Source organism: Myxine glutinosa, chromosome 2 (assembly GCF_964187855.1).
Source record: "Myxine glutinosa chromosome 2, kmMyxGlut1.1, whole genome shotgun sequence".
NCBI classification, from domain to species: Eukaryota; Metazoa; Chordata; class Myxini; order Myxiniformes; family Myxinidae; genus Myxine; species Myxine glutinosa.
The window spans coordinates 265,171,153-265,188,474 of record NC_136262.1 but is presented as its reverse complement, the minus strand read 5'-3'; the positions used below and the strand labels follow the sequence as shown (position 1 = coordinate 265,188,474).

Sequence of the window (17,322 nt, the reverse complement as noted above, 5' to 3'; positions counted from 1 at the left end):
AGGGGGGGAGGGGAGGAGAGGGGGGAGGGGCAGGGGGAGGGATGGGAGAGGAGAGGAGTGGGAGGGGGGGAGGGGAGGGGGAGGGGGAGGGGGAAGGGTAGGGGGGGAGGGGGAAGGGGAAGGGGAAGGGGGAAAAGGGAGGTGGAGGGGAAAAGGGAGGGGGAGGGGGAGAACAGTAGGGGGGGAGGGGAGGGGGTAGGGGGAGGGGAGGACAGAGGGGGGGAGGGGGAAGGGGAGGTCCAGTCAACAATGACGTTGCAGTTCTCATGGTTGGAAAGCAGCACAACAATCGCGACATCGTCCTGAATCTTCGCAACAGCACGAAGCGGCCTTTTGGAGACTCACCGATCCTGTGACGCCCTCCAGTACCCCGGCGTTGCCGGGTGGGGGAAGGGAGACCCGTACATTCCCAACCCATACATTCGCCCTCTCGACTCAAGCTCACTCGGACAAAAGCCTCGCACAAATTACACCGTGAAGGCCCAATGGCCATGTCTATGCCACAAATCAAGTACGTGAGCGAGTCGGGCGCACTGGAATTGAAAATATATAGAACGCTCATACTCCGTGAAAAGTGAAGCCAACTGGCGGCGGGGATGGAACATCACGTGATCGCTCTGAGCGAATCAGCGCGCTGCTCTGCCACCGGTCAGAATCCGTGTATAATATTCCTCGCTGAAACAAAATCTATGTGAAACATGCTACTATCTATGCTAAATCATGCTAAATCATGCTAAATGCTAATCATGGCTAAAATCTATGCTACTTGCTGTGAGTTTATGGCGGCAAGGAACATCACATGATCGCGTCACGAACATCATTCGTGATCACGTCATCACGTGATCGTGATCGTCATCAATGAGCGCGAATGAGCGAATGAGCACGCTGCTCTGCCACCGATTCAGATTCCGTGTATAATATTCCTCGCTGAAAAAAAATATGGATCTAAAGATGAAAGAAAAAAAAACCTATGTGGTGTGAATGGCAATGTTCCTCGCTGAAATGTGAAAAAACGCAATCGCTTTTCGCTCTGAAATACGTGCGAACGCGTAACTGAGTTAATGGCGGCAAGGAACATCAACGTGATCGCTCTGAGCGAATCAGCGCGCTGCTCTGCCACCGGTCAGATTCCGTGCATAATATTCCTCGCTGAAATGCGCTGAGGTAAAAATATGGTAAAAAAAATATTATGAAATAAATTTTTAGGTCGGCCATGTTCTTCCCAGGCTCAATGGCCATGTCTGTGCCAAATATCAAGGACGTGAGCCCTCTCCGTTTAGTAGTCTATCGGTAACATTACACACACACACACACCACACACACACACACACACACACACACACACACACACAAACTGTGTTTTATATATATAATAGATTATATAATGATACAAGTGGCCAAAATTAACATTGGGAGACATCAGTGGACTTTCTCCTGAATTGAAAGTGCACAGGTGGACGATGAACAGCTCCATTTAGTTTACAGGATTTGAACCCGGTTTCCCAACCTCACGAGCCATCGGTTCACATAGGAAAGGTAAACGGGCCAATAAATGTCATGCAGGACGTCATAGAGGCCATTAAGGTCATATAGGTCAAATGGAGATCAATCTTGATAATGACAACAGAGAGGAGTAAATAAACCCAGGTGAAACCTCGAGTTGTCTGTTCAAGGTGTAATGCAGGATCATGACCAAATAGTACACATTTCCGTGAGTGCCTCCAAAAAGAAGTCCTTCAACATTAGACACTGCTGGGACTAAAGGTTTGTACGGCCCTTTGTGGGTCTTGGTGTGACCTTGCTTTTACTCTACTTCCTGTTTATTGTTAGTGTATCTGGCCTAACACTTACATTTGGCTTGGTATTGACTAAGTGGACAAGGCCTCACTGCATTGGGCCCGACTTTTTACAGAGAGGCCTCTGTGTGCGGAACTTTCCGGCACATGGGTGTCATGTGTGCTGCAGACCAGAACCTTCGCAAGGACGGCGAGGAAGTCGATGGTGCAGGTCTTCAGTCTGGGAAGGACTATTACACTGACTTAGGTGAGAGGATACATTGAATGGGGATTGTTAGGGTTAAAAAGGACAAGCCGTTTGGGGGAGGGGAGGGGAGGGAGGTTTGTATTTCCATGGAGGGCGGGGGGCTGGGGGGATCGTGGGGGGGGGGGCAAGTGCATGTCATGCTGTAGCTGTGGAAAGTGTTGTACTTACAAGGTTAATATACCAAAACCTTTTGTGAATGAAACCAGTATAAATACAGGGTGTTTATAAAGTCTCTATCTATTTCAGAGAAATAACGGGTAACTAAATAGATCGGGATTTTATCACAAACAGTAAACATCCTGTATAAATAAACAAGAAAGAGCAATCAGAGATTGTACATGTGTAGTTTTGTCCTTGGGGTCTTATAGGTCTTTGGGGCTCTGGGTCCTCTGAGCCTCTTGGGTCTTCAGACAGGGTCTTTAAGGGTCTTCAGGTTATTTTCGGTCTTCTCATTCTTTTGGGTCTTCATTGTCTTTTGGGGCTTTTGGGTCTTTGGTCTTTGGAGTCTTTAAGGGTCTTCAGGGTATTATGGATCTTTAAGGGTATTTTGGGTTCACTGGGTCTTTTGGATATCCGGGGTATTTAAGGGTCTTTGGGTTGTTTTTGGTCTTCAGGGTCTTCTGGGTCTTTTGGATCTCCGAATCTCTAAGGGTCTTTCGGATCCGCTGCGTCTTTTGAATCTTCGGGTTATTTAAGTGCCTTATGGGCCTTTTGGGTCATCAGGGGTCTTGGGTCTTTTCGGGCTCCTGGGTCCTCAGGCAGGATCTTTAAGGTCATTGGATTTGTTTTGGTCTTCTCGTTCTTTTGGGTCTTCAGTGTCTTTTGGATATTCAGGGTCTTTTGGGTATTTAATGGTCTTTTGGGTCCTCTTGGTCTTTTGGATCTCTGGGATATTTAAGGGTCTTTGGTTTGTTTTTGTTCGTCAGGGTCTTTTGGGTCCTCTGCATCGTTTGGATCTTCAGGTTCTTTCAGTGTCTTTTGGGTCCTCTGGGTCTTTAAGTGTTAGGGTGCTACAGGGTCTTAAAGGGTGTTTGGCTTCTAAAGGGTCTTTAAGGTTGGTAGGGGTTTGAAATTGTCTCAGGGTGGTAAAGGTTTGGAATGGGTTTTAGGGGTCCGTAAAGGGTCTTAGGGTTCAAAAGGGTCGAATCTCTAATCTATATATAATGGAGCAAGTGTTTGTATGTACATATGTATGTATGTCCGCTCTTCACCCATTGGTTGAACAGCTGACCTGACTCCACCCACAAATGTAACCTGAAATACTTAACCTAAAGTACCCAGAGGACACAAAAGACCCCCACCTCAACACCCCGAAGACCTGCAAGACCGAGAAGACCCCAAATAACCCAAAAGGTCCAAAAGGACCCAGATTAACCAAAATATTGAAAAAACCCTGAAGACCCCAATGCACCACAAAGACCTAAAAGACTGATAAGATCCAATGGACCCCGAAGACCTAAATACCCCAAAGACCAAAAATATTCCAAAGACCCTTAACAACCCTGAAGACCCAAAGACCAAGAGAACCAAAAAACTCCGAAGACCCAAAAAGACCCCTGAAGACGCCAAAATAGCTCCAAAGAGCCAAAATACCCAAGATACCCCCAAATACCTAAAGGACCCCGAGACCCAAAAGACCCTTAAAGACCCCAAAGACCCAAAAGACAGAGGACCAAAAGACAGAGGACCCAAAAGACAGAGGACCAAAAGACTCTGAAGACCCAAAAGACTCTGAAGACCCAAAAGACTCTGAAGACCCAAAAGACTTTGAAGACCCAAAAGACGCTGAAGACCCAAAAGCCCTCCGAAGACCCAAAAGACTCCGAAGACCCAAAATACTCTTGAAGACCCTCAAAGAAGACCCTCAAAGATGAAACCAAAGCTTTCAGAATTATTGGAATCTCCCGCGATGAAGCTATCTCTGAGGGCCTTTCACTCACTCACCGCAGGCAGGTAGGTGGTCTTTCTGTCTTCTACCGACCTCCTCTCCGGCCTTGCACCCCCAGCTCTCTCTGTGCTCTGTCCCCCAAATATTCCTACAGGTCGCACAAGATCTGGCCAGCAACCCTCTGATGGTTAAAACTGCCGAAATCTCGGCTCTCCGCTCACCTTCACTCTTTCATTCCTCTTTTCTCCCCGCCTCTGGAACAAACTCCCTCACTCCCTTCAATCCCCACTTCCTCCCTCCAGGTCTTTTAAAACAGCTGTTCACCACCATCTCTTATCTTCCCCCATCCAAAACCTTGATCTTTTCTACCCCCGCTAATTCACCCCAGATCCACCTTGTTTGAAATTCCAACTTCTTTCCTGGAAGTCCTGGCAGTGTCCATATGTTTTATACCTCTCCCACTGTCCCCTTCCCACGCCCCCCCCCCCCCCAAAGCCCTCGCCCTCTCTCAGATCTCTCGATGTCTCCATGTCTCTCGGTCCCTGCTCTCAAATGTTGTGTTTGTGTCCTTCCCCCTCTCTCCCCATCTTGTCTACCGCTCCCTATGTTATGTTTTATGTGTCGGTTTGTCTTTCTGTGTGATTAATGTTCGCTCTCTTTCACGAGCCTCGATATTGTATACAAAAAAAAAAAAAAAAAAAAAAAAAAAAGATTCCAAAAGACCCGAAAGACTTAAAATACCACAAAGACCTAAAAGATCCTGAAGACCGAAAATACTCCAAATACTGAAAATAATCCAAAGACCCTGAAGATCCTTAAAGACCTTGAATACCCAAAAGGACAGAGGACCCAAAATACACTGAAGACCCAAAATACTCCAAAGACCCAAAATATCTAAAATACCCTGAAGACCTAAAGACTGAAAAGACACAATGGACACCAAAGACCCAAAATATCCCAAAGATCCCGAAGAACTAAAAGACCCCAAAGACCTAAAATACCCCAAAGACCTAAAATACCCCAAAGACCTAAAATATTCCAAAGACCCTTAACAACCCCAAAGACCCAAAATATCCCGAAGACCCTTAAAGACACCGAAGACCCAAAAGACCCAGAGGACCCAAAATATCCTAAATACTCCAAAGACCCATAAAGACCCAAAAGACCCTGAACACCCAAAATACCCCAAAGACCCAAAATATCCCAAAGATCCTTGCAGACCCAAAAGACCGAAAAGACAAAATGGCCCCGAAGACCCTTAAATACCCAAAAGGTAGAAAGACACAATGGACCCAAGGACCCTTAAAGACCCTGAAGAGAAAAAGACCTCAAAGACCTCAAAGATCCAAAATACCCCAAAGATCCTTAAAGTCCCAAAAAACTCCAATTAATTAAAAGACCCCAAATAATGAAAAGACCCAAAAAGACCATCAAGACCCAAAATACTGAAAAAACCCTGAAGACCCAAAAGATCCTCAAAGCGGTACCAAAACGCACATTTTTTTTCTTCTGAAAAACCATTGGCAATTTAATTACGGTCTAATTTGAAGAGATTTTTTAAAAATTTGCCAATCACAAAGTGCCGAAAAAACCCAGAGACTGTCGATTTTTGAGATTGCCAGTGACGTTACGTTGTGAACTCGCTGATCGTGCCGGCGACGGTACATAGAGAAAAGGTGCATTGCAAGCTTGGATTCCGATACTGATTGGGGATGATGAATATGGGGGGTGGGGTGGGGGGGGGGGGTCGTGGGTTTTGTTAGCTTGAGTGACGTTTGATGTGGGATTGTGATGGGATGGTAGAGGGGGGAGGGAGGGTTGGGGTCATGGGTATTGATAGCTGGAGGGATGGCTCAAAGGGGATTGTGGGGGGGCGGGAGGGAAGTTCTGCTTCCCGTCTTGCCGGCGAGGTTACGTTTTTTCGAAGCTGTCCACGATCTCCACGCTATCGAAGTTAAGTAATTGTTCCCATTTGTATTTTCGTCAAAACTGTATTTAGTTTATGGTGTGTGTACCTATAGTGTGTCCCTCGGGGGTTTCTCGGTGTTAATCTTTCATACCTGTATAAAATATCGTCGGTTAATTCATGCCGCGTATTTTGAGGCCTTGTACCGTGTCCTACCTTGAGGCTTTGTTTTTCTCTCAGTGGTCCATCGATTGTGCTCCAACTACTTTCGTTCTCTGTTTTTCCCAGACTTTTCACACCGTACATCCTTGTTTAAAATCTCAACTAAAAAAAAAAAAAACATTTCCTTCGCTGTTCTTATTCGTTGTTCTTATTTGTTTATTCGTTGTTCTTATTTGTTTGTTTGTTCTTCGACCATGTGTTTCACCCCCATTTCCCCAGATAGTTTTCACTGTTAAATTTTAAAACATTTAAACTTTCCCCTGAAGTACTGTATTCTGTCGTGTATTATAACACCTTTTTCTTCTTCTTCTTAAAAAGGTTGCTTTCGACTTGATCACCAAATCTATTCATTCCCCAAAAAAATTCCATCTCTTACAGTGCCTCTTCCATACATTCCCTAAACTCTCTTGCACCCCAACGCCCCCCCCCCCCCCCTCCAGCGTCCTTAAACGTATTTTTGACCCGAAGGTCACAAGAAACTCATTTTGCAATAAATGTTCATTTCCCATTAATCGTACACTTTCCAAAATCCAAATTTCACCCCTCCCCTCCAAATCTTCCCCATCACCCCTCCCCTCCAAATCTTCACCATCACCCATCTCTTTCAAATATTCCCCCTTGCCCCTCCCCTCCAAATCCTCCTCATTACCCATCTTTTTCAAATCTCCACCCTTGCCCCTTCCCTCCTAAACTCCCCCCACACCCTTCCCCTCATAGAATCCCCCTCGCCCCTCCCCTCCTAGACTCCCCCCTCACCCCTCCCCTCCAAATCTCCCCCATCTCCAATCCCTTTAAATTCCCTCCCCATGTCCCTTCCCTCCTAAACTCCCCCCTAACCCCTCTCCTCATAAACTTCCCCCTCGCCCCTCCCCTTAAAACCTCCCCACCCTCATTTCTTCTCCATTTCCCCCCTCTCACCCCTCCTCCTCAAAGCGTCCTCCCCGCTTCTACCCCCTTCCAACTCTCACCTCCATCTCCCCCAACCTTCTTCCTTGCTCTTCCCCCTCCTCAAATAACACCTCACTGTGCCTCACCCAATCACCATCAAACCTTTTGTCCACCCCTTCCTTCCCTTTCGCCGAGCTATTCTGAAATCTCTGACACACCTTCAACAGCTCTCCCTACCTCTTCCTCCTCTTCCACATCATACCCTACCCCTCCCCCTCCCCCCTGTTCTGTATCCGATGGTCCCCCTTCCTCTTCATTAACGGTATGAACCTCAAACATCCGGGGCCTTCGTTCAAACTTAACTGATCTCTCCATACAGGTTGCTCCTGACAAACCAGACGTGATCTGCTTAACAGAAACTTTCCACCTTCATGATGTCTCTGATTCCTTAGTATCCCTCCCGGGTTACTCCCTCCTCCGGTATGATAGACCTGAGCCTCGTCCTGGAGGTGGGTTTGCTATCTTTATCCAAAACTCTCTTTCTCACATGCCAAGCACTGCCCTCTCTCCACCTCGCCCCCAGGAATACCTCTGGCTATGGCTTCCACTTCGCTCCCACCTCTTGTTCATATGTGTGTTGTACCATCCACCAAACAGTGATGACTCCATCTACATCTCGCTGTCTGATAATATGGACCAACTTCTATCGACTCATCCAAACTCTCTCTTCCTCATATGTGGTGATTTCAATTGTCACCATGCCAGTTGGCTGGGTGTGTACCGCTCTCACCAGCCATGGCTCCTCAGCAAAGGACTTCTGCGACTCACTGGGACAGACACAATCTGTCAATTTCCCGACACGGATCTCAGTCAACGGAGCATCTTCTCTTCTGGACTTGGTTATGCCTAACTTCCCTGAAAATGTCTGCTGCTCTTCTTCTGCTCCAATCGGCTCATCTGATCATGTGCTTGTTAAAGTAGACATCTCTCTGACCATTCTCAGGGAGCCTACTCAGCATCGACGAGTCTGGCATTTCACTCAGGCCAACTGGCACGGTCTTCAAGCAGCCATCAATCATCTGGTCTCCCATCCCTACCACCTCTGACATCAACTCATCCTGGGAATTCTTCCAAAGTAAATTGCTCTCTCTCGTGCACAGATTTATCCCATCTCGTCTTCAGTTGTCATACCCTTCCTCCCGTCCATGGTACACGGAATCTTGTGGTGAGGCTGTTGCCCAGAAACAACTTGCCTTCGTCTCCTGGAAAGCAAATCCAACGGAAGGAAATCTCATTTCCTTTCACAAAACCCGAAACAAGTGTGTCTCTACCCTCAGCAGAGCCAGGAAACAATATCTCTTCGTTCTCAAGACCGAACTCTCTTATCTGTCTCCCACTTCCAAATCCTGGTGGCGTCTGGTCAAATATGTGGATCTGGTGTTTGTTCCCCCTCCATACCCTCCCTTACCTCAAACGGCTACACAGCTGACTCCGCACATGAAAAAGCTGAATGCCTCAACTCTGTGTCTACCTCTAAATTTTGTGTCCCAAACCCATCCCTCTCTGTACACACCGTACCCAGCTGCTCCTGGAATCTGTCCTTTCCTCCTGACAAGGTGGAAAAGTTTCTGTCAACCCTCGAATCTGATTCTGCAACTGGACCTGACGGCATCAGCCCACAGGTCCTAAAATCCTGTTCTTCCGCTCTTTCACACCCTCTCTCTGTCCTCTTCACCCTCTCTTTTGCTCAAGGTCATCTGCCATCTGCTTGGAAATCAGCCAATATCACCGCTTTACACAAAAAAGGTGCAAAAACAGATCCTAGCAACTACAGACCAATCAGCCTTCTCCCAATTATCAGCAAAGTCATGGAACCTATCATTGCTTCGGATATGAAATCTTTCCTCTTCTCCAATGGCTTGATCTCTGATCATCAATTTGGTTTCAGACCAGGTCACTCTACTCTGGACATGCTGCTTCTGCTGTCTCAACAATGGATGGAGGTCCTCAATGCCAAACAGGAAATTAGAGCTGTCTCCCTTGACATATCACGTGCCTTCGATACGGTCTGGCACCCCGCTCTCCTCACCAAACTCTCCTCCTTTGGTATCCATGTAAATCTCCACGCATGGCTGGCGGACCTCCTCTCTAGTCGTAGTCAACGTGTGGCCCTGAATGGGTTTCCCTCATCTCCTCTTCCTGTTCAGGCTGGAGTTCCCAAAGGCAGTGTTCTGGGCCCTGTGCTTTTTCTGGTTTTCATCAATGATCTCTCCGACTCTCTTGAAAATCCCCTCTATCTCTTTGCTGATGGCTCCACTCTCTGCCGCTCCATTCCTCATCCCTCAGATCGGCAGTCTGCAGCCTCCTCACTCTCTGCAGACCTGAACAAAATCACAGACTGGGCAAACAAGTGGAACATGTGTTTCAATCCTGACAAATCTCACACTCTTACGATGTCTCTCCGAAAAGACCTACTGGACAACCCTCCCATCCACTTTCTGAATAATCCTCTCCAAGAAGTTCTGTCACTCAAGCTTTTGGGTCTCACTATCTGCTATGATCTTTCCTGGGAAAACCACATTTCAAATCTGGCCTCCAAAGCCAGTCGCCGACTGGGCAGTGGGCATCCTCCATCATGCGAAGTCCTTCCTGGGCACACCTGAGCTCCTCACCACATATAAGGCTTTCATCCGCAGCTCAATGGAATACTGTTCCCCCCTCTGGTCTGGTGCTCCTGCCTCACACCTAGCTCGTCTTCACGCTGTTGAAACCAAAGCGTTGAGAATCATTGGAATCTCCCGCGATGAAGCTACCTCTGAGGGCCTTTCACTTACTCACCGCAGGCAGGTTGGTGGTCTTTCTGTCCTCTACCGACTCCACTCCGGCCTTGCTCCTCCAGCTCTCTGTGGGCTCTGTCCCCCAAATATTCCTACAGGTCACACAAGATCTGCCTGCAACCCTCTTATGGTTAAATTGCCAAAATCAAGGATCTCTGCTCACCTTCACTCCTTCATTCCTCTTTTCTCCCACCTCTGGAACAAACTCCCTCACTCTCTTCAATCCCACTCCTCCCTCCAGGTCTTTAAAACAGCTGTTCACCACCATCTCTTGTCTTCCCCCATCCAAAACCTTGATCTTTTCTACCCCCGCTAATTTCACCCCAAATCCCCTTTTTTTAAATACCAACTTCTTTCCTGGAAGTCTTTGGTGTCCTTGTGTTTATACTTCTCCCACCCCCCCCCCCCCCCCACCCCTTCCCACGCCACCTCCCCCCAAGCCCTCTCCCTCCCACACATTCCCGAAGTCCCTGCTCTCAAATGTTGAGTTTATGTGCTTCCCCTTCTCTCCCTATCTTGTCTTCCGCTCCCCTTTTTATATACTTTGTTTGTTTGTCTGTTTGATTTGTTTGTGTGATAAATGTAACTCTTTCACGAGCATCGATTCTGTATACAAAAAAGAAAAAAAAAAAAAAAAGGTGGAGCAGGGTTGTTATGGGTATTTTTTTTTTTTTTTTTTTTTTTTGTTTTTTGTATACAAGATCGAGGCTCGTGAAAGAGCGAACATTAATCACACAGAAAGACAAACCGACACATAAAACATATAACATCGGGAGCGGTAGACAAGATGGGGAGAGAGGGGGAAGGACACAAACACAACATTTGAGAGCAGGGACCGAGAGACATGGAGACATCGAGAGATCTGAGAGAGGGCGAGGGCTTTGGGGGGGGGGGGGGCATGGGAAGGGGGCGGTGGGAGAGGTATAAAACATATGGACACTGCCAGGACTTCCAGGAAAGAAGTTGGAATTTCAAACAAGGTGGATCTGGGGTGAATTAGCGGGGGTAGAAAAGATCAAGGTTTTGGATGGGGGAAGATAAGAGATGGTGGTGAACAGCTGTTTTAAAGACCTGGAGGGAGGAGTGGGATTGAAGGGAGTGAGGGAGTTTGTTCCAGAGGCGGGAGAAAAGAGGAATGAAAGAGTGAAGGTGAGCAGAGAGCCGAGATTTCGGCAGTTTAACCATCAGAGGGTTGCTGGCAGATCTTGTGCGACCTGTAGGAATATTTGGGGGACAGAGCACAGAGAGAGCTGGGGGTGCAAGGCCGGAGAGGAGTCGGTAGAAGACAGAAAGACCACCTACCTGCCTGCGGTGAGTGAGTGAAAGGCCCTCAGAGATAGCTTCATCGCGGGAGATTCCAATAATTCTGAAAGCTTTGGTTTCAACAGCGTGAAGCCGAGCTAGGTGTGAGGCAGGAGCACCGGCCCATAGGGGAGAACAGTATTCCATTGAGCTGCGGATGAAAGCCTTGTATGTGGTGAGGAGCTCAGGTGTGCCGAGGAAGGACTTCGCACGACGGAGGATGCCCAGTCGGCGACTGGCTTTGGAGGCCAGCTTGGAAATGTGGTTTTCCCAAGAAAGATCATGGCAGATAGTGAGACCCAAAATCTTGAGCGACAGAACTTCTTGGAGAGGATTGTTGAGAAAGTAGATGGGAGGGTTGTCCAGTCGATCTTTTCGGAGAGACATAGTAAGAGTGTGAGATTTGTCAGGATTGAAAGACATGTTCCACTTGTTTGACCAGTCTGTGATTTTGTCCATGTCTTCAGAGAGTGAGGAGGCAGCAGACTGCCGATCTGAGGGAAGAGGAATGGAGCGGCAGAGAGTGGAGTCATCAGCAAAGAGATAGAGAGGATTTTCGAGAGAGTCAGAGAGATCATTGATGAAGACCAGAAAAAGCACGGGGCCCAGAACACTGCCTTGGGGAACTCCAGCCTGAACAGGAAGAGGAGATGAGAGAAACCCATTCAGGGCCACACGTTGACCACGACTAGAGAGGAAGTCCGCCAGCCATGCGTGGAGATTTCCATGGATACCAAAGGAGGAGAGTTTGGTGAGCAGAGTGGGGTGCCAGACCGTGTCGAAGGCACGTGATATGTCGAGGGAGACAGCTCTAATTTCCTGTTTGGCATTGAGGACCTCCATCCATTGTTGAGACAGCAGAAGCAGCATGTCCAGAGTAGAGTGACCTGGTCTGAAACCAAATTGATGATCAGAGATCAAGCCATTGGAGAAGAGGAAAGATTTCATATCCGAAGCAATGATGGATTCCATGACTTTGCTGATAATTGGGAGAAGGCTGATTGGTCTGTAGTTGCTAGGATCTGTTTTTGCACCTTTTTTGTGCAAAGCGGTGATGTTGGCTGATTTCCAAGCAGATGGCAGTTGACTTTGAGCAAAAGAGAGGGTGAAGAGAACAGAGAGAGGGTGAGATAGAGCAGCAGAGCAGGATTTTAGGACCCGTGGGCTGATGCCGTCGGGTCCAGTTGCAGAATCAGAGTCGAGGGTTGACAGAAACTTTTCCACCTTGTCAGGAGGAAAGGACACGGAGTCCAGGAGCAGCAGGGTACGACTGGGTATGGTGGGTACAGAGAGGGATGGGTTTGGGACACAAGATTTAGAGGCAAACACAGAGTTGAGGCATTCAGCTTTTTCACGTGCGGAGTCAGCTGTGTAGCCGTTTGAGGTAAGGGAGGGGATGGAGGGGGAACAAACACCAGAAACGGATTTGACCAGACGCCACCAGGATTTGGAAGAGGGAGACAGATAAGAGAGTTCGGTCTTGAGAACGGAGAGATATTGTTTCCTGGCTCTCCTGAGGGTGGACACACACTTGTTTCGGGCTTTGTGAAAGGAAATGAGATTTCCTTCCGTTGGATTTGCTTTCCAGGAGACGAAGGCAAGTTGTTTCTGGGCAACAGCCTCACCACAAGATTCCGTGTACCATGGACGGGAGGAAGGGTATGACAACTGAAGACGAGATGGGATAAATCTGTGCATGAGAGAGAGCAATTTACTTTGGAAGAATTCCCAGGATGAGTTGATGTCAGAGGTGGTAGAGATGGGAGACCAGTCCAGATGATTGATGGCTGCTTGAAGACCGTGCCAGTTGGCCTGAGTGAAATGCCAGACTCGTCGACGCTGAGCAGGCTCCCTGAGGATGGTCAGAGAGATGTCCACTTTAACAAGGACATGATCAGATGATCCGATCGGAGCAGAAGAAGAGCAGCAGGCTTTTTCAGGGAAGTTAGTCATAACCAAGTCCAGAAGAGAAGATGTTCCGTTGACTGAGATCCGGGTCGGGAAATTGACAGATTGTGTCAGTCCCATTGAGTCGCAGAAGTCCTTTGCTGAAGAGCCATGGCTGGTGAGAGAGGTACCCACACCCAGCCAACTGGCATGGTGACAATTGAAATCACCACATATGAGGAAGAGTTGTTAGCTTGGGTGACGGTTGATGGGGGATTGTGAGGGGATGGTGGAGTTGGGTAAGTGGTGTGGGGTGGTCATGGGTACTGTTAGCTCGGGTGATGGTTGATGGGGGAATGTGAGGGGTGGTGGAGTGCGGTGAGGGGTGTGAGGTGGTCACCGGTGTTGTTAGCTAGGGTGATGGCTGACGGGGGGTTGTGAGGGGTTGGGGGAGGGGGTAAGGTGGTCATGGGTATTGTTTGCTCGGGTGATGGCTGATGGGGGTTTGTGAGACAATGGGGGAGGGGGTAAGATGGTCAAGGGTATTGTTAGCTAGGTTGACAGTTGAAGGGGGATTGTGGAGGGAAGTGGAGTGGGGGGGGGGGGGGGGGGGTTGTGGGGCTGTGATGCATGATGGGGGATTGTGAGGTGATGGGGGATTGTGAGGTGATGGTGGAGGGGAGGCGAAAGAGGTGGTGTGGGCTGGTTATGGGTAATGTTAGCTAGAGTGACGTTTGATGCTTTTTTTTTTTCTGGAAAATTGAAATGCCTCAAATAACAAGGCCACCTAAGTTAAACAGAAATCAGCAAGAGCAATATTACCGGAGGAAATCAGCAAGATATCCAAGTCAAAGTAGTTGTGTTAGCAGAAAATATCAGATGGCAGAAAAATGTGTTGCACGCTTGGAACAAGATCGCCTGTAGGGCGGGTACTCTGCCCTTGTAAGTAATACACATACTCACGTGTTGTGCAGACAAACAGACAGATAAACACGAAATATTGCATGCATAATACGACACTGGCGAATCCCTGAAATAAGTTGTTAGCGTTTGACTCATGTTGACCTTTTAGCCAATGTGGACCTCAAAAATAATTGGTGGTTGAATTCAGTGACCTGATATGCAAATCATCTTCACAATTCAAGTCAAATCGATGTAAATTGAGGATTTAAGAAATCACACCTAAGTTGTTGACCTTTTACCTCAAAAATAATTTTGAGGTTGAATTCATTGGCATGATGTGCAAACCCTCTTCAAATTTCAAGTCGATCAGATGAAAATTGACGATTTTTGAATTTGTCTATGTTGACCTTTTGGCCAATGTTGACCTCAAAAATAATTGGTGGTTGAATTGAGTGACCTGATATACAAATCCTGTTCCAATTTCAAGTCAATCGGATGAAAATTGAGGATTTTAGAAATCACACCTAAGTTGTTGACCTTTGGCCTATGTTGACCTCAAGAATAATTGGTGGTTGAATTAGTTGGCGTGATATGCAAAACATCTTCAAATTTCAAGTCAATCGGATGAAAATTGCTGATTTTAGAAATCTGACAAAGTTGGTGACTTTTGGCCTTTGTTGACCTTTTGACCTCAAAATCAATAAGCTTCTTCCTTTTGACCAACTCTACCATCTGGTGAAGTTTCGTAAAGATCAGTTGAAAATATTGTGACCTGTCGGCATCTGAAATACAGACACACAGACAAACAGACAGACAGAATAACGCACAAGACCAACCAATATAGTTGAAAAATCGTCCATTTCCACAAATACCAAAGAGACACAAATGTAACACTCTCTCCTCTGGCGAGGGTAATAAATGGGATTCTAATGCAGTACAAGAGGCAATTATATTCACATTTATTTAAGATATTTAACAATATAATACACTTTTTAAGTTTATGGACATACAGCATGGTGATGCTGATGATGTAATAGCTTATGCTGCTGATGCTGATGCTGATGCCGATGATGTAATAGCTAATGCTGCTGATGCTGCTGATGCTGCTGCTGATGCTGCTGCTGATGCTGCTGATGCTGCTGATGCTGCTGCTGATGATATGGCTTATGCTGATGATGGTGATGGTGATGGTGATGCATGATGATGTAATAGCTTATGCTACTGATGCTGATGCTGATGCCGATGATGTAATAGCTTATGCTGCTGATGCTGCTGATGCTGCTGCTGATGCTGCTGATGCTGATGCTGCTGCTGATGATATGGCTTATGCTGATGATGGTGATGATGATATGGCTTATGCTGATGATGGTGATGCATGATGATGTAATAGCTTATGCTGGTGCTGATGATGCTGATGCAGATGCTGATGCAGATACATAATGATGCTGCTGATGCTGCTGATGATGATACATTATGATGCTGATGATGGTGATGATGATATGGCTTATGCTGATGATGGTGATGGTGATGATGATGCATGATGATGTAATGGCTTATGCTGATGATGGTGATGATGCATGATGATGCTGCTGATGCTGATGATGACACATGATGATGATGATGATGATGATGATGATATGGCTTATGCTGATGGTGATGATGATGCATGATGATGTAATGGCTTCTGCTGATGATGGTGATGATGATGCATGATGATGTAATGGTTTATGCTGATGATGGTGATGGTGATGATGATGCATGATGATGTAATGGCTTATGCTGATGATTGATGATGATGATGCATGATGATGTAATGGCTTATGTTGATGATTGATGATGATGATGATACATGATGATGCTGTTGATGCTGATGATGATACATGATGATGCTGTTGATGCTGATGATGATACATGCTGATGGTGATGATGATATGGCTTATGCTGATGGCGGTGATGGTGATGATGATGATGATGATGATGTTGGTGATGATGGTGATGATGATATGGCTTGTGCTGATGACGGTGATCGTGATGATGATGCATGATGATTTAATGGCTTATGCTGATGATTGATGATGATGATGATACATGATGATGCCTCTGATGCTGATGATGATACATGATGATGGTGCTGATGGTGATGATGATATGGCTTATGCTGATGACGGTGATGATGATGATGATGCATGATGATGTAATGGCTTTTGCTGCTGATGATGATGATGATACGTGATGTTGGTGATGATGGTAATGTTGATACATGATGATTTAACTTGTGGACCTCACAAGAAACAGGCCATAGGTCATAATGGCTAACATGTAACCTAAGTATCAGTAGCTAATTAAGCAGAGTATGATCCACCACTTGTTGCGATAAATTGCTTTCCTTCCTCATCTCCTCGTGTCTGTAGATCCGACTGTCGACGATTTTGATCCTTTGGATTCAAAAAGCAAGTACGACACAATGGACTTCGACAGTCTGCTTCGTGAGGCACAAGGCAGCCTGCGTAGGTAACATCACTGGACCGTGATAAAAGATGGTTTTAAAGGATGTGTCCCACGAGTAACGTGAAAGGTCACCGTTAAAGGAGTCACCTTGTCGATGCTGTCTGCCGTTGCACCGCGAGCCAAGCGGAGCACCAGACGTTGGCTCAAACACCTACCACACATGAACCCTCCACGCAGGTGAAGGGAAAATGGTGGCATCGGGGAAAGAGTTCGTTTCCCCATACCGTGAGGTTTCACCTTTCTACTTTGACTGATGCTGGAAGACCCTTGGTGGAAACACATGCGTCGGACATGCCTTTTGGCCTCCTCAGTTGCCTACATTGTTTGAAACAGGGAAGGTGCAATACTCACGTTCTCCTGTGGTTTTCTGCTTCTGGTCTCACCGAGAAAACCACTGGATGCAACGGTGGGTCTACCGATGATCTAAGATGGAATACAGGAGTTCGCTCCACGAACGCTCCACGGATGCCGCGATCCCGGTTGGGATTCTCTGGAGTCCTCGAAATGCGTTGCATCATTTAAATGATGTGCAAACGTAAAGCTGCTGCACAAAGGGGTTCAGGGTAAAGCTGTGTCCTTAATCTAATATGTATTGTACAGAAAGTGTCATATAGTCAAAAGCAGAAATTATATACATATATATATATATATATATATATATATATATATATATATAATCATAAATTTTAACGACATCACAAGGACATGGTGAAATCTATTCCCACTTCCGTGCACTGTGTGGGTTCTCACCGTGTCAGAAAATCTAAAATAAATAAATGTATATGATTATTTTTATTTGTAAAATATCTATATGATATATATATATGATACGTTTGCTAAAACTATGCACTGTATAACATGCAGCCTTCGTTTGTTCGTTTTCCACAATTGAAATTGACCGCTTCAAGTTTACAGATCGTCGCAGCTCTCACATCGTC

At 46.6% G+C, this 17,322-nt stretch overlaps 1 protein-coding gene across 7 annotated transcripts in view; it reads left to right on the top strand.

The window, feature by feature from the left end:
* The window catches only part of LOC137420571 (peroxisome proliferator-activated receptor gamma coactivator 1-alpha-like), a 186,777-nt gene extending 169,773 nt beyond the window's left edge, over window positions 1–17,004 (top strand). For 4 of the 7 annotated variants that reach the window (XM_078772533.1, XM_078772532.1, XM_078772531.1 and 1 more), the window contains exons 12-13: window positions 1,913–2,043; window positions 16,288–17,004. In XM_078772533.1, the coding sequence (XP_078628659.1) occupies window positions 1,913–2,043; window positions 16,288–16,391 (235 nt within the window). In that variant the 3' untranslated portion in view covers window positions 16,392–17,004. Of the gene's footprint in view, window positions 1–1,912; window positions 2,044–7,326; window positions 7,450–16,287 lie in introns of those variants that run through there. The other 3 variants (XM_078772535.1, XM_078772536.1, XM_078772534.1) reach the window with 3 other exon arrangements.
* Window positions 17,005–17,322: the final 318 nt, after the last annotated feature.